Here is a 24,550-nt window from a genome sequence, read left to right as displayed (position 1 = left end):
ATATCATCCAGTAGCGGAGACTACATTAACCTTAATAACATGTTTTTATATTTACTCATACATTTTAAATCACCAATCCAGACAGAACCACTTTGGAACAACAGGATGAAGTAGGTCTGATCAACCATCCTGGTTGTAGGTGGTTTAACCTTGAGAGACACATATCCATATAGAATGACAGAATGCCTACTAAGCTATGAAAAAGACACACTAGACTCAGTTTGCTTGTGGATTATTTATCAAGGATACAATTGGTTGTTGTATTGGATGCACAGTCGCCTTTAGGTGACAATCAAGGATTGACAAAGAAATCAGAATCAGAAATACTTTATTGATCCCCGGGGGAAACTCTTTTGTTACAGCAGCTGACCATCACGTAAGTGCACACAGGAATAGAAGTACTAAGCAAAAAATATAATACACTATAATACATTTCAGAAAATAAATTAAGTACCAAGTGGGTATAAGTATAAAATAAGTGTGGAGTGTAAAGTGGGTTTACCGGTTGATGATAATGATACAGAGGAGTCTGAGGGCCGACAGCAGCTGAGTTAGAGGGGGGATGAGCAGGAGCCCGTGTGTCGAATCTGTTAAAGAACAAATTAAGTTCGTTGGCCCTGTCCAAGTTGCCTTCAACTCCTCTGCTGCCAGTCGGTCTGAAGCCAGTGATGCCCTTCATACCGCTCCAGACCTCTCTCATGTTGTTCTGCTTGTGTTTCAACTCCAGCTTCCTCCTGCCTCCTACTCCAGGCCTCCCTGATCTTCACCTTCAGGTCATCCTGGGTTGCCCTCACCTCCTCCCTATTACCATTATTAATGGCCCTCCTCTTGACATTCAGGATGTCTTTGATGCCCTTTGTTACCCACGATGTTATTTGGATAACAATGGACCACCTTAGTTGAGACACTGCAGTCCACACAGAAGTTAATGTAGCCAGTGATGCACTCAGTGATCCCATCAATGTCCTCTCCATGAGGCTCACAGAGTGCATCCCAGTTTGTCACTTCAAAACATTCCTGCAGTGTCTCATAGGCATCCTCTGACCATCTCCTCACTGTCCTTGTGGTCGCAGGCTGCCTTTTAATCAGAGGCACATAGCAGGGTTTGAGGTGAACCAGGTTGTGGTCTGACATACCCAAGGGGAGGAGGTGAGAAGGGCTGTATGCGTCCTTAACGTTGGCATACAGCAGGTCTAGTGTTCGCTCCTCTCTAGTAGGACAACTCACATACTGGGTGAAATTAGTCAGTGTTGTTGAAACACTGACATGGTTGAAGTCACCCGAGATTAATATGAGTGCACTCGGGTGTTGAGTCTGGAGTTGTGCTATGGCAGTGTGAATGGAGTTGCACGCCGATGCTGAGTTCGCAGAGGGGGGGATGTAAACAGCCACAACAATGGCATGTGAGAATTCATGTGGCAGATAATATGGCCGGAGTCCCACAGCTAACAGTTCAATGTCTGGGCTACAGATACTCTGCTTGATAGTAACGTGAAAAGGGTTACACCATCTGTTGTTAACCAGAACAGCAAGCACGCCGCCTTTCCGCTTACTGCTCCCTGTGGGATCCCTGTCTGCCTGAACAGTCTGAAAGCCGTCAAGAAACGTTATGATCCGGGATATCCTGGTGTAGCCATGTCTCTGAGAAGCACATCAAACTACACTCTGACTCCGGGCTAACGCTGTTAGCTCGTCCATTTTATTAGCCAGCGATCTCACGTTGCCCATTACGAGAGAAGGTAGACACAGCTTAAATCTCTTGTTCTTAAGTCTCTTTTGTCTGCACCCCTCTCTCTACCCTCTTCCACCTCTGCATCCTCGGTGTGTCCTCCTCCAGATCTCAGTGGGGACATTGGTTGTCCTGGGCGCCATGCCACTCGACTTCAGCGTGATCAGCTGTTCCCTGGTGTAAACAATGCGGCCAAGCAGCGGATCTGCAGCGGTGCCCTGACCGAGTAGCAGGAGAAGAAGTACCATGGCGAAAAAAAGTACTAAAACACTTTCTACTCTCATTTTCGTAAAGAGCGTAGTTTAAATTATACTTACACACAAGTTACTCAAGTTACTCAAGTTTGGAAGAAAAAGGAAAGCTTATCTGTCCAATAGGAAATTCTGTGTCAGCATTAATAACTTCATGTCATCCTTTTCCCACATCAAGTACGGTGTGCCTCAAGGTTCAATTCTGGGACCAATACTGTTCTCCTTATACATGCTTCCCTTGGGTGATGTCATCCGCAGAAATGGTATTTCTTTTCATTGTTATGCGGATGACACTCACTTGTACCTCCCTGTCAAGCCCACTGACCTTAATACTCTGAGTTCTCTGCAGGACTGCCTTTCTGACAAAAAAATTGTATGTCGATAAATTTTCTTCAGCTCAACTCAAATAAAACTGAAATCCTTGTTATTGGGCCCGAACACATCACTAAACAAATACTGCCATCTACTGGTAACCTGTCACAACATATCAGAATCAGAAATACTTTATTGATCCCCGAGGGGAAACTCTTGTTACAGCAGCTCACTATCACATCAGTGCACACAGGGATAGAAGTTCTAAGCAAATCAGAATATAATACAGGTAAGATAAATTAAGTAACAAGTCGATATAATATAAAATTAAAATAAGTATAAAATACAAAGTGGTTTTACCGGTTGATGATAAGTATGTACGGTATAATAATACAATGTAATAATATAAGTAGTAAGTGATAGTGCATGAACTGTCAAGTTAAGTGTAGCTTATTAAGATGATTATGAGATGGTGGATATTGCACAGCAGTAATAGAAGTATGAATAAATATCAATAAATAGGTAATTTTAAACTGAAAAGAGTAAGTTGCACAGCAGTATTAAACACAGAATATTGCACAATTATTTCAAGTATTGTAGTGATGTTAATGATCAATGTCCAGTTTAATGACTTAGGGTCATGTAACACTTAGAGAGAGGAGTTAAAGAGTTTGATGGCCACAGGCAGGAATGACTTCCTGTGGCGCTCCTGTCAAGCCTGTTGTAAGAAATTTTGGTGTCTTGTTTGATAGCAATTTATGTTTTGAGCAACATATCACTAAGCTTGTCCAAACATATTTTTATCACCTCAGAAACATTGCAAAAATCCGATCTATTTTAAATCTTAGTGATGCACAAACTGTTGTACATGCTTTTATCTCCTCATGCCTTGATTATTGTAACAGCCTGTTCACTTGTCTCAATCAAAAAACTTTGACACGACTGCAGACTGTACAAAACTCAGCTGCTAGGCTTTTAACCAGGACCAAGAGGTACGACCTCATCACACCTGTTTTAGCCGCTTTACATTGGCTCCCTGTTTGTTTTAGGATTGATTTTAAGATCTTGTTGATTACTTTTAAGGCTCTTCATGGCCTGGCTCCAGACTATATTTTAGACCTTTGTAATCCCTTATGAACCTTCACGTAGTTTGAGATCTTCAGGCAGGGGTCTCCTGTCTGTACCTGAGTCCAGGATTACAACTAAGGGGGACAGAGCTTTTGCTATCAGGGCCCAGAGGCTCTGGAACAACTTGCCCGAAGAAATTAGGTTGTCTGAGTCAGTGTCTTCGTTTAAGTCTCTTCTCAAAACACATTTTTAATCGGAAAGCATATCCTGATTTTACCTGAACTGGCTGTTTATTTTATTGCTTTTGTGTATTTTATGTATTTTATTTCTTTATATTTCATCATTCGCTGTGGTATTTTATTTCTCTTGTTGTGAAGCACTTTGTACTTTGTTGTGCTCTATTAATAAAGTTTTTTTTAATTATTATTATTATTATTATTATTATTATTATTATCATTATCATTATCATCATTATCATTATCATTATTATTATGTCACGGGATAACAGGCAGAGGACACCGAGATGGATGGGAATATCTTTATTTTGACGACAGCCAGAAGTGGAGAGTGTGGAGATAGGTCGAGTGGATCTGGGGAAGTCACCGGAGGGAATCCACAGGAGACTGGTGAAGCCAGGGAAGACTGGTGAAGCCACGGAAGACTTGAGACGGGAGTAACACAGGAAAACAGGGGAAAGGACTGCAAACGGGGGAAATAGCTGAGAACAGATTCAATAGATCCTGGAATAGTCTGGTGCATTGAGTCCTAAACACAAACGAGGTCGGACACTGAGTGTGGAGAGTGGAGTGGTTTTATACTGGGTGTGATTGGGGCTGATTGAGGGCAGGAGTGTAATTAGGAGCAGGTGTGGGTGATTACGGGCTGGTGAGGACATGACAGGCTGTGACTTATTATTATTATTATTATTATTATTATTATTATTATTATTATTATCATCATCATCATCATCATCATCACACTGACCCTGCTCCTGTCGGGTTTGGGGGTTTCTATGATGGTTCGCAGTAGAATGGCCCCAGAGATTGCAAGTGAATGCCAGGTCGTGTCCTCTGCTTTCTTTGAAATCTACCCCATAATAGCTGCAGCTATTCCAAGCTTCGCTCATAATCTTTAATTTTCTAATTTTCATTAATAAATAATTTAAACGCATCTGTTGATGGTGTGGTCCTTGCTGGTGAACAGTTATAATAATGACCTATTATCATGACTGAGTTTATCTCCCACCATCTAACTCCTTAGCATAAAATTAACCTTACTTGTTAACCAGTCAACAACTAACCTATTAAAAAGTTAAAAACTAATTACTACTTTGTTTGTTTGCTTAAATCATTTAATGATACAACATTACCAATGAACATTCAAAAACATTGTCATTGAAAGTAGAACCATGCCCAAGCCCCAAGAATTCTGCCAACAAATATTCAATTATCTTACAAATGGGGAAGAAATGTGTTTTTAATGCTGTTGGCCTATAGCACAAAATTATCATGGCATATATGTGGTGTTTAAAGAGATACTCAAGATATTTAGTGCACTTCCATAAAGTTGACTCACAAGAGACAAATAGAAAAAAAAGGTCACAATCGAAGCAGCAGAGGTCGAGATATCCTGACTTTCAGGCTCCAAAAATGCTGGATCCTATACTTCCCATGATGCTCTGTTAAAAAGTTTTAAGTATGATGCTCAAACTGAGATAACCCTGATGACCAGATCACCAGTTTTTTTTTTTTTTTTCAGGCTTTGGAAGAATCCTTTCAGAGCAACATAAGCTATCTACAACTGTTTTCACAGGTAGAGTAGTACTTGTCGTAACAAGTAATCTTGACTTCATGTGTAAAATCGCTGCAGTGCCCCTTTAATCATCAGTATTTCAAAAAACGTTCAAACCCCCCACCCCCTCACTCATATTCTAAGGATATGAGTGAGGGTGAGAGAGATTGTCAGACACAAAGTGTCATACAGTTTGTCTGCTGATAGTGGTTATAGTATAGATAATATTACTTTTTAGCCTGGAAGTTTATTATCTAGATGTCAGTGTAGCTTTACAAACCTCCAGTTGGCAGGGAGCGCTCTGTTACAGAGGCTGCAGAGTGACCTCTGTACTGAGTAGGCTATTCATGGTTATATAAGCAGTGCTGGAAATGGCCAGATGTAACTGGAGGGACCCTACCACTGATGATACACTATGTCGGCGGAACTAGTGGTGTGCTTTTGCCATATGGTAAGACTGTCAGGCACTTGTGTGTTGTCATGCTCCTTACAAATCCCATTTTCTAAAACTGGCGCAGACCCAGACCAGACTCAACACATGTCCCTAATCTTGACCATAACCATGTATAATCTGACCTCAAACAGAGGCATTTAATTGATGAAGTTTGTTTGGTTTGGCACATAGTCTGCGCCCCTAGCAGGCAACACTCAGGGTACAAATAGCCAAATGTTTGTCCATTCTTCCTCCACTTTTAATGGGTGACTCTTTCAGCATATTGAAAAGAAGTTAATCTGCATGCCGTGCAGTAGTCCTACACATAGCGAAAATGTCGACTAAAGTAGAGTATGACTGCATAGTGATCGGGGCAGGTGTCCAGGGCTCCTTCACGGCCTATCAGCTGGCAAAAAACGAACAAGAAGACTCTTCTGCTGGAGCAGGTGAGTCACACAAAAAATGTGTTCCATAAGATTTGTTATTAACAAGCACTGCTAAGAGACTGCAGAAGAGACCTAAGTATTCAGACGTAGTGTAGGCTATGTGGCCTATATGACCAATAGTGCATGCATGAAATAAAAAAATCATTATCTTTGTCAGAGATAGTAGATTTAATATCCTACTCAAAAGTGCCTTTACCAGTGGTGGAAGAAGTACATAGATCATTTAGGCTACTTAAGTAAAAGTAGCAATACCACAGTGTATAAATAGTTACAAGTGAAAGTCCTGCATTCAAAAATTTACTTAAGTAAAAGTACAAAAGTATTAGCATTAAAATATACTTAAAGCACCAAAAGTAAAGGGGCCAAGGTTGAGGGTTCAGCTTTATTGTCATTATACAATACAGGTTTGCACCATGAAATACAGTTGTAGCCCTATCCACGCTACATACACACAGAAATGTATGAACAAATATTCAAATATTTAAGTTAGAAGATAATAAAAATAGGAAATATAAATCAAAGTATAAGTAAGTAAAATTAGCACTAAGGGAGGAATAAAAAGGAAAACTGAATAATATTTAGGAAAATATACAGTTAGGTGCACACACACACATATATGCATACAGAATATGTATAAATATGTACAGTATGTGCAATATCAGCATAATGAGTAGTATAAGCTATAGTGCAAATAGAGAACTTTGGTTGTAGTGGGAATGAGACATGAATGACATAAAATGGAATTACTCAAGTCAAGTACCTCGAAATTGTACTTAAGTACAGTAATTAAGTAAATATACTTAGTTACCGTCTACCACTTTACTGAAATTTACGTCAAATACATAAGTAGTGTGACCTGTGAAAGTCTTATCTGGCTGCTGCTCTTCACTGAGCTGCAGGCAGCAGCTGGCATTATTTGTACAGCTGGCAGCTATCTACTCCTGCTTGGCTTCTTGTGTAGCCAAACATGGCATTCTGTTAACACGTGCTTGCGGTTGCAACCTCATTCCCAAGTCGTCAAATACCGACGTTTTTTCACACCCCTTGGCGTGCACAGGGCTTTCAATTAACTCCAATGTAAAACCATCCGCAGCAATATTAGACCATCAGAGGAACTGCTCCGGCCATCCATTAACTCCAATATTAACCTGACCGCAGCGCTATAAGATGCTGTGAGCATTAGTCCCATTGGAGAACCGAGGACCCACATTTCTCAAAACTAAAACACGAAAGTGTCCTTGACAATTCAACAATAAGATAGGTTAAAGTTAGTTTGATTCTGAGAAATAGCGTTTTTGTCAGTTTTGGATACTGGAAGGCTAAGCTACATTACCCATGATCCTTAGTCACCGCTAAACCTGAAGTCTGGTGGGAAACGTTTAAATTACTTAAGTATTTAATGTACAATGAATTTACAGTCATAATCAGCCTGACAGTGTGCCACATCGCAGGTGTAGTTTCAGAAAACACTTTGAATATACTACTACTACTACTACTACTACCACCACCATGCATATACACACACACACACACACACATATATATATATTTTAGATAGTGGTAATAGTGGGTTGGTAGACTGAAGACTGGTCGGTAGAGGTGCGGGCTGAGGACTGGCTGACGAATTGACGACTAGAGGGTCAAACCTCCTGAGGAGTGTTGCGAACCTGCCAAAACAGTTGAGGACGGCCTCATCTCGTGACCATAGGGATCCTGCCTAGCAAAGTGCCAGGCCGACTAGCTAGAGAACCAAGAAGACCACCTTGGATCGTTCGGTGGGATACAGGTGTGGATACAGCTTCAAGACCAGGCAACACCGCACCAAAAATTCCTCGCAGTCCTCTGCCGAGTCTGAGAAGGTCTCTAGTTGGGTCATCTCACTATAAGCCAGAGGTGATGAAGGATGGGTGAGGAGATATTGTTGGACCATATCCTCCAGGTCTGGGAAGGGGCCATCGGGGTTCAGGGCTGTCATCCTTTCGGGTGGTCCGACCTTCTGTTATGGAACAGACAGGCAGGGGACACCGAGATGGATATAGAATGTTCTTTATTGGAGGACAGCCCGAGAGTACTGGTTTGTAGATAGGGAAGTCCGTAGGAGGGAAGATTCGCTGGAGACAGGAGATCGCTGGAAACCAGAGATCGCTGGAGAAGGGAGAATAGGCGTAATGCCGAGTAGCATGGAGAGTCCTAGTCACAAACGAGGTCGGACCCAGACTGAGGTGAGTGCAGGGCTTTATACAGGCTGTGATTGGGAGCTAATGGGGAGCAGCAGTGTGATAGGTGTGACAGGTGTGGATGATTAGTAGGTTGTAGAGCCTGGCGTATCTGTGACAGAAATAGTATTGAAATGGGATATAAAACTTGAAATTAAATATTGACTGTACAAAGGAAATATGGACTGTGCTATAGACAAATAAATTAAGTGTATGAAATACATGAAGGTGACAAAAGCAAAACTTAAATGTGAAGTGCATAAATAATTAAATTATGTAACAGTGGAGGTTGAATGCAATGCACAATATAAAGTCCAGTTTGATATATATGAACGTGACAAGTTCAGGGATTAAATGAGGGATGTGAATGGTAAAGTCCAGTTTGATAACCCCTTCTTAAGAAAGGTGTCTTCATAATTAAATATCCTTAGCCACATGTTCTTGGTAATATAAAATTAAATGAGCAACTTCACAGTGTACAATCGCACGCTATAAAAAAGTCTTTTCTCAACAGAGAAAGTGGCATTTGGATTCAGGTTACAGCCAACCGGCAGCAATTTGAAATGGAGTGAAGCCCACTGACAGCAGACAGAATCTTCGTAATAACTAACAAATACTAAGGATCATATACAGTATTGTTCAAAATAATAGCAGTACAATGTGACTAACCAGAATAATCAAGGTTTTTAGTATATTTTTTATTGCTACGTGGCAAACAAGTTACCAGTAGGTTCAGTAGATTCTCAGAAAACAAATGAGACCCAGCATTCATGATATGCACGCTCTTAAGGCTGTGCAATTGGGGTATTAGTTGAATTAGTTGAAAGGGGTGTGTTCAAAAAAATAGCAGTGTGGCATTCAATCACTGAGGTCATCAATTTTGTGAAGAAACAGGTGTGAATCAGGTGGCCCCTATTTAAGGATGAAGCCAACACTTGTTGAACATGCATTTGAAAGCTGAGGAAAATGGGTCGTTCAAGACATTGTTCAGAAGAACAGCGTACTTTGATTAAAAAGTTGATTGGAGAGGGAAAACCTATAAAGAGGTGCAAAAAATGATAGGCTGTTCAGCTAAAATGATCTCCAATGCCTTAAAATGGAGAGCAAAACCAGAGAGACGTGGAAGAAAACGGAAGACAACCATCAAAATGGATAGAAGAATAACCAGAATGGCAAAGGCTCAGCCAATGATCACCTCCAGGATGATCAAAGACAGTCTGGAGTTACCTGTAAGTACTGTGACAGTTAGAAGACGTCTGTGTGAAGCTAATCTATTTTCAAGAATCCCCCGCAAAGTCCCTCTATTAAAAAAAAGGCATGTGCAGAAGAGGTTACAATTTGCCAAAGAACACATCAACTGGCCTAAAGAGAAATGGAGGAACATTTTGTGGACTGATGAGAGCAAAATAGTTCTTTTTGGGTCCAAGGGCCACAGGCAGTTTGTGAGACGACCCCAAACTCTGAATTCAAGCCACAGTACACAGTGAAGACAGTGAAGCATGGAGGTGCAAGCATCATGATATGGGCATGTTTCTCCTACTATGGTGTTGGGCCTATTTATCGCATACCAGGGATCATGGATCAGTTTGCATATGTTAAAATACTTGAAGAGGTCATGTTGCCCTATGCTGAAGAGGACATGCCCTTGAAATGGTTGTTTCAACAAGACAATGACCCAAAACACACTAGTAAACGGGCAAAGTCTTGGTTCCAAACCAACAAAATTAATGTTATGGAGTGGCCAGCCCAATCTCCAGACCTTAATCCAATTGAGAACTTGTGGGGTGATATCAAAAATGCTGTTTCTGAAGCAAAACCAAGAAATGTGAATGAATTGTGGAATGTTGTTAAAGAATCATGGAGTGGAATAACAGCTGAGAGGTGCCACAAGTTGGTTGACTCCATGCCACACAGATGTCAAGCAGTTTTAAAAACTGTGGTCATACAACTAAATATTAGTTTAGTGATTCACAGGATTGCTAAATCCCAGAAAAATTTTTTTTGTACAAAATAGTTTTGAGTTTGTACAGTCAAAGGTAGACACTGCTATTTTTTTGAACACACCCCTTTCAACTAATACCCCAATTGCACAGCCTTAAGAGCGTGCATATCATGAATGCTGGGTCTTGTTTGTTTTCTGAGAATCTACTGAACCTACTGGTAACTTGTTTGCCACGTAGCAATAAAAAATATACTAAAAACCTTGATTATTCTGGTTAGTCACATTGTACTGCTATTATTTTGAACAATACTGTACATTCACTGAACAAAGATTATGAAAATAAAATGCACATTTCTCGCTAGAAATGTTATCAAAATGCATTTTAATACAGGAACTATTTTAAAATACTGCATTTTCCATTTGGTTTTCACAAAAGAAACTGTCATGTGATGTGGACGCAGGCAATAGAAAAGAATAGGACAAAAAAACTTGAAGAAGAAATCATAAAAATGATTGCTTTTAACACTGACCTATCGTAGGTCTATTGTTGAATTATCAAGGACACTGTTGGGATTCAGGTAGGGCAGGTTTGGTTTTCAGTAGAAATATCAGATATTTATGAATATTAATGAAATTATTTATATTATCAACATTATTAATATAGATTAATAATTATGGGGTACTACCCTGGGATCAGGGACCAATAACCAAATGTGAAGAACAGTCATAAAGGTGGCAGAGGAAGACGACGTGACCACATGGGTGGTCGTCACACACAGAGCCGCGAATCGCAAACCAAGGGACAGAGCCAAAAAGGGAGGACAGGCTCTATTTGTCCTCAAGATAACATGCTGGCTAAGTTACCACGTTATCTGGGCCATTTAAGATGTGTGTAAGCGTGTAAATGTACGTGTAAAGGTGTGATTTCGGTGTGATTAGTGGCAAAGAAAGAGAGAGGAAAGCACACAGAGCATAATAGTTGTCCCTTTATCACACCGGCAGCAGACTTTCATCCAACAGCCGTGTTACTGGACCTTAGTCTGATAAAGTTAGCTAACACAGTTAAACGGCCCAACGGCGTAGTACAGATTCAAAATGGAACGTACTAAACACAAAGAAAAACACACAGCAATTTGGACGCAGCGGCCGTCACTTTCCAAAATAAGCAAACACAATTCACATTTAAACTTAGATGAAATAACACAGTTATAAAATCTATCTTTACCCAGACACAAGCCTCTTACTTGAAGTCACTCTTAGCTAGCAATTGATGCATCAGTTCGTTCTTGGATTTGGTCGGTGGAGTTTTTCTCAGGCTCAGACACTGACTAAGGCAGCAAAAGGAAAAAAGCAGCTTATGTTGGTAGGGAGAGGGGCTCAGTAGTGATCAACTTGCTCTCCGTGAAGGGAACGGTCAGTCCGTGTCTCCTCCTTCTGCAGGTATGGGATCGTTATGGGGAGTAAAATATCAGGATCTAATGATCAGGTTCGGTTTATCGTCCAGGGAGGTAAGACTCTGCCTGGGAAATTAAAGTTCAGGTGAAAAGCGTCTCCTTGTGGTAACTGGAGTTACTGTGGAGAAAGATGTGATGTGCCTTCTGTCGTAAACAGAGTTTACTGTGGAAAGACAACGGGCAGTGTGGGGCGCCAGGCTTTACAGAGTTGGTGTCGTCATAGCCATGCGCCAAGATTTTATTCACCATGTTGCGTGTCATGTCCAATGGGAATCCAGTGTTTTGATCCATCTAAGATCTCGCGTTGGCTTCAAGCAAGATTTCGTCTCAATATTACATCTAGGTGTGAATTAATGGTTGTGTCAGCTCGGCGCTTTCTACTGTCTGTTCTTTGTTTCTCAGTCAAGTCTCTTAGTGAAATCTTTGACCTTTCCGAGTAGGCCTGTCTTTTGGCCCTCACACATGGTGAGGCTAGGCGAGGCCCAACATCCCCCCTTTGGTCTGGAGGGTGGGATTCTGATCACAGCCTTCAGAGCAACACTAAGGCCGAACAGTCTGTGTGGAGGGGAAACATAGAGTTACATCGTCCTTGCGTTCCTTAGGCATTAGTGTCTAGAGGCTAAGTCTGGGCAGACTTCTAACTAACTAGACTACATCATACATGGCATATATAATTCAGCATTCCAATCAGACAAATCATTAACCGCACACAGTCCTTAAATGCTCTGAGTCACGATGGAAGCATCGGATCATAAAAGTAGAACTTGAAAGAGGAAGAAAAGGGAAGAGCAGAGGAAAGGTGGTTAGCGGTTAGTTAGCCCTGCTCCTTTGCAGGATTGCGGCTAGTCTGTGGGTTGGTTGCTGATCTGTGCATAATTGCCGTAATGATCCAGCCACTAAGGAGGAACCCGAGGGCGATTACACTGATTGGGTGTTCCTGATAAGGTGCCAACCTGCTTATGTGATTAGCAAATGTGGTTGTGAGCCCAGTCGGTTTGAGACTGAACTACACCAATTTGGTTTCTTCAGCTAGAAGTTGCTCTTAAAGGGAGTCGTCAATCATGAGATAGTGACCTCTGAATGCATCCATAATCTCAATCTCTGAGGAGCTGAGGTGATGGAGGACAATATCATCAATATATATATATATATATATATATATATATATATATATATATATATATATATATATATATATATATATATAGATAGATAGATAGATACAGATGTACTTGTGAAGGCTGTGGTAGTAGCTGATTTATGGATCTGCTCAACAAGGTTCAGGGAGACCAGATAGGCTGGTGACTTATAGGTTGAGGAGCATGCCGGGTGACTGAGGGTGATACAGGATGTGGAATTTTACTTCCACTCCCAAGATGTCACATAAGTTGGTCAAGACGCTGGAGGTCAAATGGGTGCCTCAGTCTGAATCACAGTGTTGGCACTCAACCAGGCCCTGCCCTAAAGCCATCTTGTGCCCAGATGGTGGCAAGAAGAGCTTTTTCGCAGTCTGAGAACTTCTCAACGCTGTTCAGAGGTCGACTTGCAAAGGCGATGACCCGCTTGTCTGTGTCGTGCTTTTGTGCCAAGAAAGAAAGTCTGACTTCTCATCAGAATGTCATCCACGTAAATGAGGTTACTGCAGGCAGCGGCATCGCTCATTGCCTTGTGGAGGAAGATGTTGAACTCAGCTGGGGAGTTCAAATACCCGAATGGGCAGCGGTTCCAAGTGTATTGCTGGTTGGGTCACGAGGGAGTACATGACAATGTCACCTTCACCACTTAGGCCCTTCCACAGATAGCTTCCTCCTGGAGCGTTTCGTGGCAGGCAAAGGTGATCATTTTGGTCGGGAAAGTGAAAAGAATGTTATCCAGGTTGTTGTTCCTGGTCAAGAATGGAGGCAGTTTCCAAAGACTGGGCTCGCTAGTTCGAAGTCATGGAATGAACTGTCGATCAGTACCCCCAATGGTTGTCGAACTGACAACTGGACTGGGGCATACGCCAGATTCTGCACCAGTAAGTATGTTGAACGATGGTCCAACTCAATCAGGGGCATGCCACAGACTGCCAGTTTGAGTTCCCAGAAGCGGGGCAGGGTTTGGAAGAATGCTTGTGAGACAGGCATCTTCTATCCCATAAGGATTACGAGGCGGATGGGGGCACCTGCTGTCCAAGGGGGTATAGTCACATCGGCCTCGCTAGCAACCTGACATGCCTGAGAAATGGTTTGCCCAGATTTTATGTGTTCTGGTTCAGTATTCAGAATAGAGACTTCGGCGCTTGCTTGGGCCCACAAAACTTGGTTGACTTTGCCCAGTTGGGTGCCGAGCCTAACAAGTCCCTAAAAAGAATGGGGGTTGGAGATGAGGGACTACGTGTAAGTACGTAAGTACGTGACCCGTTTCCTCCCGACCTGTATTGAGAGGGCACACACTCCAACTGCCTTAAGGAGGGTCTGTGGTGACTCTGCATAAAGAAGGCTGTTGCTCCGCTGTGCGAAAGCAGGAGGAAATGTGTGTTGGCAGATCTTGTCATACCATTCTTGGTTGACACCCAAAATTTCGGACCAGATAGCCAAGAGCGCATCTGGAGCCAGGAGGTCCTGACTGATGAGTAGCAGTTCTGTGTCCAAGGTGCAGATATAAATGAATGCACCAGTGTCATCTCCTGGAGGGTTATGTCAACCCTCACACCCTTAATGGTGGGTGACTTGTCCTGTGTGCAACTGGTGATGTTTATGTTACAAGTCTCAACTTGTAACGGCTTTCCAAGGTCGAGCATGGCTCTAGCCATCTCTGCAAAAGTGCTGGTACACAGGCTGATCTCAGAACCGGAATCAAGTAGGGCGAGGGTGCTGATACAACCCCCTACCACTACCAAGGTGTAAATATGTTGCCCTTGCGTACAAGATCACCCAGAAAGTTCAAGAAAGGAGGCCGTGGGGCGTCTGGAGTGGTGATCTCAGGAAGGGCCATTGGTTCCCTGGACTCTCTACCCCAACCGACGAAGTAGACTTTAACCATCGACGGAGCGTTCCCCTGGTCTAGTCATGCTGATGGGGGGTCAATGTCCGGTCCCTTTGACGGATCCAACTTTGCGAATAGATGGCAGGATGTTTCAAACTGCTTCACTGCCTCTGTCAGGTGCATGCTTTCCTTATGCACGTTGTCTTGCCTCCGGTTCCGGTCAAACCGTGCCTTTTCCTTCTTATACTTCATGGTGATGTCATACTGCACGTCCTTGTGAAGGTTATGCAGGAATAAGGACTTGAAGTGCTGTTCTTCCTCCAAACCTGGGGCATTGCGTCCCTGGAAGTATGCAGCTCTCAGCCATCTGAAGTACTCCCTTGGAGGCTTGTGCCTTTTCTGCACGATGTCAAAGGCACCGAGGGTGGCGGAGGCTTGGTCTGTGTACAGCGAATATTCATCCCGCAGGACTTGGCACAGTCCAGAGTATCGATCTCTGAGATAGTCGTCAATGTTCAACTCGGTTGTTCAGATCGAACCGCTCCACGTCCCTGGACAGGGACTCAAGCTGTCTGGTACGCAGGCCTTGTTCTCCAGGAGGGCATGGCCTGTCCGAGTCACCCGATGCTCCATAGTCGCTCAGGTCGCCATAGCGGTGAGAGCAGCTTCGTTCCCTGCGTAGCGGGGATGGAGTTTGGGCGACACGCTGGCACAAGCTGCAGGATCGATATGGTTCACTGACCAGTGATGGACCGAAGCTACACAAGGCTTCATAGGGTTCTTCCCCCCTTCAACGTGGAGACTCTGTCCTACCAAAGCGCAAAGTGTTGCTGTAGTGGTGGACTGTGGTGCTCTGCTGGAGGATGGGGCTTCTGTGTCTAACGAGCGAGCAGAGGGAGGCGCTCGATAGCTGTCCAGGGTAATGAGGTTGGTGCTCCTAGCTGTGGTCCCTGGGTTGACTGGCATTGCCAGGCCAGTCTGTTGAGCCTCTTTGGTTGCAAGTTGGCATCTCGCCAATGCTGTAGCTAGGTGTAGCGGGGGCCGACTGTGGCTTAGTGGTAGAGCGGGTCGTCCACCAATCAGAAGGTCGGTTCGAACCCAGCTTCCCCTAGCCCACATGTCAAAGTGTCAAGTGTCCTTGGGTAAGACACTGAACCCCAAATTGCTCAAATTGTGAGTGTGTGTGAATGATTAGTTTCTTTTTGTGTGAATGATTAGTTTCTTTCAAATGATGAGCAGTTGGCACCTGCCATCAGTGTGTGAATGGGGTGAATGTGATATGTAGTTAAAGCGCTTTGAGTAGTCAGAAAGAGTAGAAAGGCGCTATATAAGTACAGTCCATTTACCATCTTGCTCTTCTTTGCAGGGTGCTTAAATGAGGTGACTTTCATCCTTTCAAGAATAATAGCTTAAATGAGATCTTAAAACCAAACAATGTGCTAAATTGTTAAATAAACAATCCACTAGTACCCACAGGCACAGTCCACAACACAAGTATTGAGTATTGAATATGCTCGGCAACTTGTGCAGAATATTATCTTCCCAAAGATAATGTTGGGATTCAGGTATGGCAGGTTTGGTATTTAGCAGAAATATCAAATATATTTATGAATATTAATACAATTATTAATATTATCAAAACTATTCATATAGATTAATAATTATGGGGCACCACCCTGGGATCAGGGACCAGTAACCAAACGTGAACAGTCTCAAAGGTGGCTGTCCATCTAAAAATGTTGATAATTAAAGTATTGTCTTACATTAACAATGGACAATGAAGGGTGAGGGCCGAGCACTGATCGTCGCAATCAGCCATTATCATAACACCTATACACAATAACTATAGGCAACTGCTCTTTAAAAGACACGATAGCGTTTATTTAACCTTAGCACTGATTAACAATCAATAACTTCAGCCAACAACCACTACAGTCTAATCTTAACACAATAAGCCTACAACAATCAGCAAGCATATAGAATATGTTTGTGTGTGTGTGTGTGTGTGTGTGTGTGTGTGTGCGTGTGGGACAATAGAGAAGGGGGTGCGAGAAATATGACGTGACCACGTGGTCACAAGGGGGTGGTCGTCACACACAGCCTAAATGGCGGGCAGACCTGTGAATTTCAAACCAAGGGACAGAGACAGAAAGGGAGGACAGGCTCTATTTGTGCTCAAGATAACATGCAGCTTAACTGGCTAAGCTATCGCGTTATCTGGGCTGTTTGAGATGTGTGTAAGCATGTAAATGTATGTGCAAAGATGTGTGGGTTAGTAGAGAGGAAAGAGAGATGAAAGTAATTCCAGGGAGCAACTCGGCTTGGATAGCCGAGCGGACTGGAGGTTCTGTTGCAGTATTTCAGAAGGCACTAGGGATGGCATGACTCAGGAGGTAAAATGGTTGTCTAGTCATTGGAAAGTTCCTGGTTCGATCCTGGCTCTTCCAGAGAGTAGTGTCCTTGAGCAAGACACCGATCCCTGCTCCTGTAAGCACAAACTGTAAGCATAAACTGGAATAATTTTAACTGAAATTATTTTAACTCAGGAGCCCTCTACAAGAAGGTTCCTCAAGATTATGTAATAATGCAGGTGCTGTTTTAAGGCCCCTGTCATTTCCAGTTACAATATGCTTTGCTGGTGCATAAACAAACAAATTTGTAATTAATAAATTAAAACAAACTAGTGAACAACAACACAGTGAATCTGAAGCCTTTGGGCCACTTAGGGTCTAGGGCCCATAATTTCCTGCTTTACTCTAGTCATGTTAATAATCCAGCCCTGTTGATGTGTTAAACTGCTTCAACAACTTGTCATTAATAGACAATTTTGCACAAAATAGCCCCCATTTTTATATACATACCATTTTGGAGTGTGTTCTCATTACAAACATGATAAAATCCCTACTACTTATATTAAAAAATGCCAGCATTACACTTAAATAACATTGTGCAATACTCTTGGATGGATGCAGCTGGAAAAAGTTTCTTAAAAAAATGTGGAAAGTGACAAGACAGGTCTGGCAACAACTCATGGAACAAGAAACAGGAACCTCCACAGGAACCTTGGAAACAGCTGTAGAGCCTATTGTGTGTTTTGGTTGCTTTGCTCCTGTCAACCTTCTTCAGCTGACTTCGACGATTAATTCATCTAAGCCATCAACCTGTCTCTTAGACCCCATTCCAACTAGGCTGCTTAAAGACGTTTTACCCTTAATTATCACTTCTTTACTGGATATGATCAATCTGTCTTTATTAACAGGCTATGTACAACAATCCTTTAAAGTAGCTGTAATTAAACTGATTCTTAAAAAGCCCACTCTTGATCATGGGGTTTTAGCCAACTATAGACCTATATCTAACCTTCCCTTTCTTTCTAAGATCCTTGAGAAAGCAGTCGTCAATCAGTTGTGTGATTTTCTAAATAACAATAGTTTATATAATTTTTTGAGGATTTTCAGTCAGGGTTTAGAGTGCATCATAGCACAGAGACAGCACTGGTGAAAATTACAAAAGACCTTTTAATTGCATCAGACAATGGACTTGGTCTCTGTACTTGTCTTGTTAAATCTTAGTGCTGCGTTCGACACCATTGACCATCACATCCTATTACTGAGACTGGAACATGAAATTGGCATTAAAGGAACCGCACTAAGCTCGTTTATCTCTATCAGATCGATCTCAGTTTGTACATGTTAGCGGTGAGTCCTCTGTGCAAGCCAAAGTTAGTCACGGAGTTCCACAAGGTTCTGTGCTTGGACCACTTTTATTTACCTTATACAGTATATGCTTCCTATAGGCAGTATTATAAGGAAACACTCCATAAAATGTCATTGCTATGCAGATGATACCCAATTATATCTATCGATCAAGCCAGATGAAACTAACCAGTTCACTAAACTTCAGGCATGCCTTAAGGACAAAAAGATCTGGATGACCTGCAACTTTCTGATGTTAAACTCTGACAAAACTGAAGTTATTGTACTTCGCCCCAAATACCTCCAAGACACATACTTAATCTAGATGGCATTGCCCTGGCCTCCAGAAGCACCTTAAGGAACCTCGGAGTTACCTTTGATCTTTTAACTCCCACATAAAACAAACTTCAAGGACTGCCTTTTTTCACCTACATAACATTGCAAATATCAGGCACATCTTGTCTCAAAATGGTGCCAAAAAATGTGTGCATGCATTTGTTACTAGGTTGGACTATTGCAATTCCTTATTACCCAGCTGCCCGAATAAGTCCCTTAAGACTCTCCAGTTAATCCAGAATACTGTGGCACGTATACTGACAAGAACTAGGAAAAGAGATCATATTTCTCCAATATTAGCTTCTCTGCACTGGCTCCCTGTAAATCCAGAATAGAATTTAAAATCCTTCTCCTCACCTACAAAGCTCTTAATGGTCTGGCACCATCGTATCTTAAAGATCTCATAATACCTTATTATCCGACTATAACACTGCGCTCCCAGAATGCAGGGTTACTTTGGTTCCTAAAGTCTCCAAAAGTAGAATGGGAGCCAGAGCCTTCAGTTATCAAGCTCCTCTCCTGTGGAATCACATCCCAGTTTGGGTTCGGGAGGCAGACACCATCTCCACATTTAAGAGTAGGCTTAAGACTTTCCTCTTTGATAAAGCTTATAGTCAAGGTTGGCTTGGGTGAGCCCTGAACCATCCCTTAGTTATGCTGCTATAGGCCTAGACTGCTGGGAGACTTCCCATGATGCGCCTCTTTCCTCTCTCCTTCTCTCCCTCGCCATCTGGGGCCCGGCAACAGAACAGCAGGACAGGAAGCCAGCGACGGGGAGACTGGTAGAGGAGCTGGCAGAACCAGTAATGCTAGGGAACCCGGAGCCTGCCGCTCAGGTAGAAAAGGAGGGTGCTGCTGCCTCTGCTGCGACCCAGCAGTGACCGGAGTTGGGTCCTACTGCTGCTTCGACCCAGCAGAGAGTTCAGTGGTGTGCTGCGATCCAACCGGGGCAGAAGGTGGCTGCGATCTAGTGGCAACTAGAGGTGGCTGGTGCTGCAATCCAACCCAGGGCAGGAGGTGGCTGCGATCCAGTGGCGACTAGAGATGGCTGCGATCCAACCGGGGCAGGAGGCGGCTGTGATCCAGTGGCAACTAGAGATGGCTGCTGCGGCGATCCAACCGGGAAAGGAGGCGGTTGCGATCCAGCGGCGACTGTAGATCTGTTCTGCTGCTGCTGCGATCCAGTGGCAAAAAGGGATTGGTGCTGCTGCAATCCAGCGGCAACAAGGGATTGGTGCTGCTGCGATCCAGCTGCGACAAGGGATTAGTGCTGCTGCGATCCAACCGGGGAAGGAGGTGGTTGCAATCCAGCGGCAACAGGAGATCTGTGAGGCTGCTGCGATCCAGCAGGGAGTCCAGGGGGCTGCTGCGATCCAACAGAGAGTCCAGGAACTAGAGGCCACCGCGGGGCAGGAACTGGAGGCTGCCGGGCTGCTGACTGGGAACCAGGCTGGTCTGCTGATGGGCCTGAAGCAACAGAGTCCCTCAGCAGGGCTTGGAGGACACTGCAAAATGTGCACCAGCTATGGCTGTCTGCCTGGACTGTTCACTGCTGGCTGTCTTCCAACACTCCTGCAAGCTCCAAAGGTCCAAGACTAGTTCGTCCAGCTCGTCAGACATGGTGTCTGCTGGGTCCATATTTATGGTCAGGTCATTCTGTTATGTAGCACAGTCTAAGGACCCAAATGCAGAACACAGGAAAGGGGGAAACTGGATAGTAGTTGACAGTTCTTAATTATAATACAGCAAGCAATGACAGGTTGATAAGCGCTCTTCCAGAGCGGCGAGTCCGGTGTAGTCCGCTGTAGCCAGTAACAACACTTGTAGTCACAGTCCGTGGAGAACTGACTGAACAAAGAGGACGGAGACGGTGGGTGTAGGTTCTGGCTTGGCTTGTGTAGCGTGGCAGACAGAACAGGGAGGCAGCTTTCAAAACAGCAGAGAGAACATGGTGGCCGCGACCACCAGCAGGGAACGACCACGGGCCTCAGGCAGGCACCGGTCAAAACAGGAAGTAACCCCACAAGACACACGAGGAGAACTATGACAGTTTCATGGCGAAAAAAAATGCCAAAACACTCTCTACTCTCATTTTCGTAAAGAGCGAAGTTTAAATTACACTTACACAAAAGTTACTCAAGTTTTATAAGAAAAAGGAAAGCTAAAAGTTGGAAAAGTAAGAAGACGAGACGGAGCAACAGCAACAGGCAGCATACACGTTGGCGCATGCGCACTTGGCCCATTCATACATTACTGTGTATACATTACTGTATACATTACTGTGTATTTTATTATTGTGTTAAAGTGTAAAGTACTTTGTAATGCTGGTTTTGATAAGTGCTATACAAATAATCTTTATTATTGTTATAAATGTAATTATAGTGAGATGTCATGCCCTAATAATGGGGCAGTGATATTATAAACCTATTCATTAATTTGAGCATTCACACAGTCTGAGATTTTTTGCCAGCTGTCCTTCCTACATTTGGCAGCTACAGCTGTGCTTTCATCTGGATTATGAGTTTAACTTCTTTGTATTTGTCTAATATTATAGTTTGCTCTTCATTTGTAAAATATGCCGCCATGCTGCCAGTAGACCATGTTTGCGATTGGTCATATGTTGCATACACTGCCCCTTTTAAGTGAACACACTCATGGCTAGATTGGGAAACTCTGGGTTAACTTACTGAGTTGATAACCTGGCTGCGGTTGTTAGGGTTAGTGAAGCCAGATAACGAAAAGAGATCCGGGGTATGTTGTAACTTGCTTCATAGTATAAGTCCCAGGTCTGCTAACACTGGTCTAAGTTTCACAATTAAAATAATGGAGTTACATTTGATCTCACACATCAAATCATCACATTTATCTACCTTTATCTATCTTTTCTGAGTGTGTGGTTTGTGTTTAGTACAGCTGTGTGTGTGTCTATGTCTCTTTTCTTGTTGGATATTGTGATGTTAGCTGGCAGGGTACTGGTGCTGGTGAGTTTTAGTGCACTGCTTCTGCTGGTCTTTGTCCTTTTTCGTCTCTTATTTCATTGTTTAAGCTTCTTTTTTAAATCATGCACTATATGGTCAAAAGTATGCAGACACCCCTATCCACACACCTTTGTTTAATTTTGGTCTGGGTCTGTTTTACCCGGTTTGGGCTAGACCCTCGTACTTCTGATTACACAACAGCATACAATGATATTTTAGACAACTATGTGCTTCCAACTTTGTGTCAACAGTTTGTATTTGACCCTTTCCTGGTTCAACATTTCAATGTTGCCATGCACAAAGCCAGGTCCATAAAGAAATGTTTTTTCAGTTTGCCATGGAAGAACTTGACTGGCCTGCACAGAGCCCTGACCTCAACCCCATCCAACACCTTAAGGATGAACTGGAACACCGACTGTGAGCCAGGCCTCATTGCCCCACATCAGTGGCCAACCTCACTAACCCCAAATGTCCATTGGACATCGTTTTCTGGCTGCCGCAAATTATCCGCTGCCATTCCACCCAATGTGTAGATATCCATAGAATGCGTGAGCACAGAATCTCGCTTGTGCATCTTTTCTTCTTCTTTACATATTGGGTCTATTTTTGCCAGAACAACTTGCATCTCTGAAGCGTCAAATTCTCTTATACAGTAAATGTCAAATGTATTGAATATTGAAAATGAATATTTATTGATGCATTTCATTTGTTATTAACTTTGTCTTTATGTGCAGCAAAACTACTTTTTCTTGTTTGTTTCTGTCACTTCACTGTAGTCTGAAGCAGGAGAAAAAGTGCCACAGTTTTCCTTCTGCTACGGAACACTATTCAAGAAATACTGATACAAAATAAAGATCAGTGCATGCTGTAGTACAGTTATTAAAATAAGTAAAATACAGCCACAAAGTATGTTACCAAATAGATCACCAATAAACTGCAAACTTGTATTTAGTATCAGTATTAGAAATGTCACTGCTGAAAAAAACAGACTACTTAAAGATGCTCTGCTTCTGGAACGCTTCCAGTAGACATTAGAAATGCAATGGAGACATGACAAAACTGTGACCCAACCGTAGTTGCATCCGGTGGACATCTGGGGTAATGCTCTCTGGTGGTAAGCCTTCCCAGAAGAGTGGAGCAAATTAATGCAGCAGCAAATTAATGCCCATGGTTTTGGAATCACATGTTCAATTATACGGGTAAAATGTTTGGCTGCCCACGTACTTTTGATCTTTTGGTGTATGTTATTCCCAAATTATTTAATTTGAACCAAGTGATAGTATGTTCATCTCTTCCAGTTCGTCCTGCCCCACACCCGAGGGAGCTCCCATGGCCAGACCCGCATTATCCGCAAGGCCTACGAGCAGGACTTCTACACCCACATGATGGAGGAGTGCTACGAGCTATGGGCTAAGCTGGAGAGGGAGGCAGGTGTCAAACTTTACAGGTAAGCAGTCAGCAGAATCACAGAGAGAGAAAACCATTAAATGGAACATAACAAAAGCTTTGCCAGAACACAGAGATTTGTCACATGTGCTATGTTCGCACAAGAGCAGCAACTCAATCTACGGGAGCCATAAATGCATGACTTTCTCATTACCTCCGGCGTCACTGAATCACCCCTTGACAGCTCCCATGCCTTTCAATGTGGAACAGGGGCTTTTTTCATCTTGCTAAACCTCTGATTTTCACTTGCACAGCGAGAAGGAATTTGTGTGTTTATAAATATGACAGTGGCATCAAACTGTGAGCAACCTTTCAGCAGCACTTTAAGTTTCCTGTTCATATTACCTCTGAGCAGCCCTGTTTGTTCTCAGTACCAGAGAGCTGAATAACATTGCTTCATTATTCAAGTCTCAGGGTAATAGTTCAGGGTACCAAGCCATGCCCACAAACACAGTACGCCTCCCCATTCCCTGTGCACCCGTCCACAGCTCATGACTGATGGGTCCACATCTGAAGGCCACCTGTGCCCTTGGGCTGGCAAAAAAATGTCTGCATCTTGATGACAAATGTCCGGGCAAGGCTGATGTGAGTAATGCCTCCCACTTCTGTTGGTGCCTCTGGGACAGATGGAGCCATCGAAAAAGGGCTGGAGCAAAGCTAAAATCTAACCACCAACCTTTTTGTTTTCTCCACCTACATGACAACATGTGTGCACATCCACCAGCTGTGCTACCAATCACCCAGTTTGACAGGTTGGACTAGATGAAGTGTCATAATTACGATCCTACATACACTCCTTCCTCCGTCACACACTCGTAAACACACAAACACACAGGGAGGCATAGTTATAAAATTTTCTGATGAATGGCTGAAGCCTTTAGCTGGGTATGTCTGTGCCTTATGGCTGCTGACAGATGTCGGAGCAGCCTTTAGAAAACACTGCTGGCAAAGGGCGAGTCAGTTATCTATCAGGCAGATTACTGAATTAGACTCTGTGTTTCACAACCTCTCAGTCTGGGACTCAATAACTTCACACTGGATCTGCTGTGATCTGCTGTGTTACTGTCCACTGTTCATATGATGTCCAGTCAAATGTCACTGTTTAGATCCTTTTAAAGGTTAATTCCCATTTATTACAACTGGGGTCTTAGTTTCATAGTTTTGCCCATCATTCCTACCAGTATTCATCAAGTTAAATGCTGAGATCTGGTAACACTAATTATAAGGAAACGGTGTGTATGATAATACACAATAGTCTTGCTGTTATTTGGAAATGGCACTGTGGAACTTTGCCTGAACAAATCTGTCAAGGATTAATCTGACTGGTGTCGTAACATCAGCATGACAAAGTATTAGTTTAGATTCTACAGTAAATACACTAAGAAATTGCAACTGGCATCTTACAACAACTCCTCATACCTAAACAACAAAATAGGTTATTGTTATTGATAGAACTAATGGCCAGGGCAAGAAACCAGGCAAAGCT

The 24,550-nt window shown here is 43.0% G+C and overlaps 1 protein-coding gene across 1 annotated transcript in view; it reads left to right on the top strand.

The window, feature by feature from the left end:
* The first annotated feature begins 5,849 nt into the window (after positions 1 to 5,849).
* pipox (pipecolic acid oxidase) overlaps positions 5,850 to 24,550 on the top strand; it is an 82,259-nt gene continuing 63,558 nt past the window's right edge. The window contains 3 exon segments of the mRNA XM_044202314.1: positions 5,850 to 6,008; positions 6,010 to 6,030; positions 22,917 to 23,065. Coding sequence (XP_044058249.1) covers positions 5,919 to 6,008; positions 6,010 to 6,030; positions 22,917 to 23,065 — 260 coding nt within the window. The 5' untranslated portion in view covers positions 5,850 to 5,918.

Source organism: Siniperca chuatsi, linkage group LG7 (assembly GCF_020085105.1).
Source record: "Siniperca chuatsi isolate FFG_IHB_CAS linkage group LG7, ASM2008510v1, whole genome shotgun sequence".
NCBI lineage: Eukaryota > Metazoa > Chordata > Actinopteri > Centrarchiformes > Sinipercidae > Siniperca > Siniperca chuatsi.
This window is presented reverse-complemented; position numbering and strand designations above follow the sequence as displayed.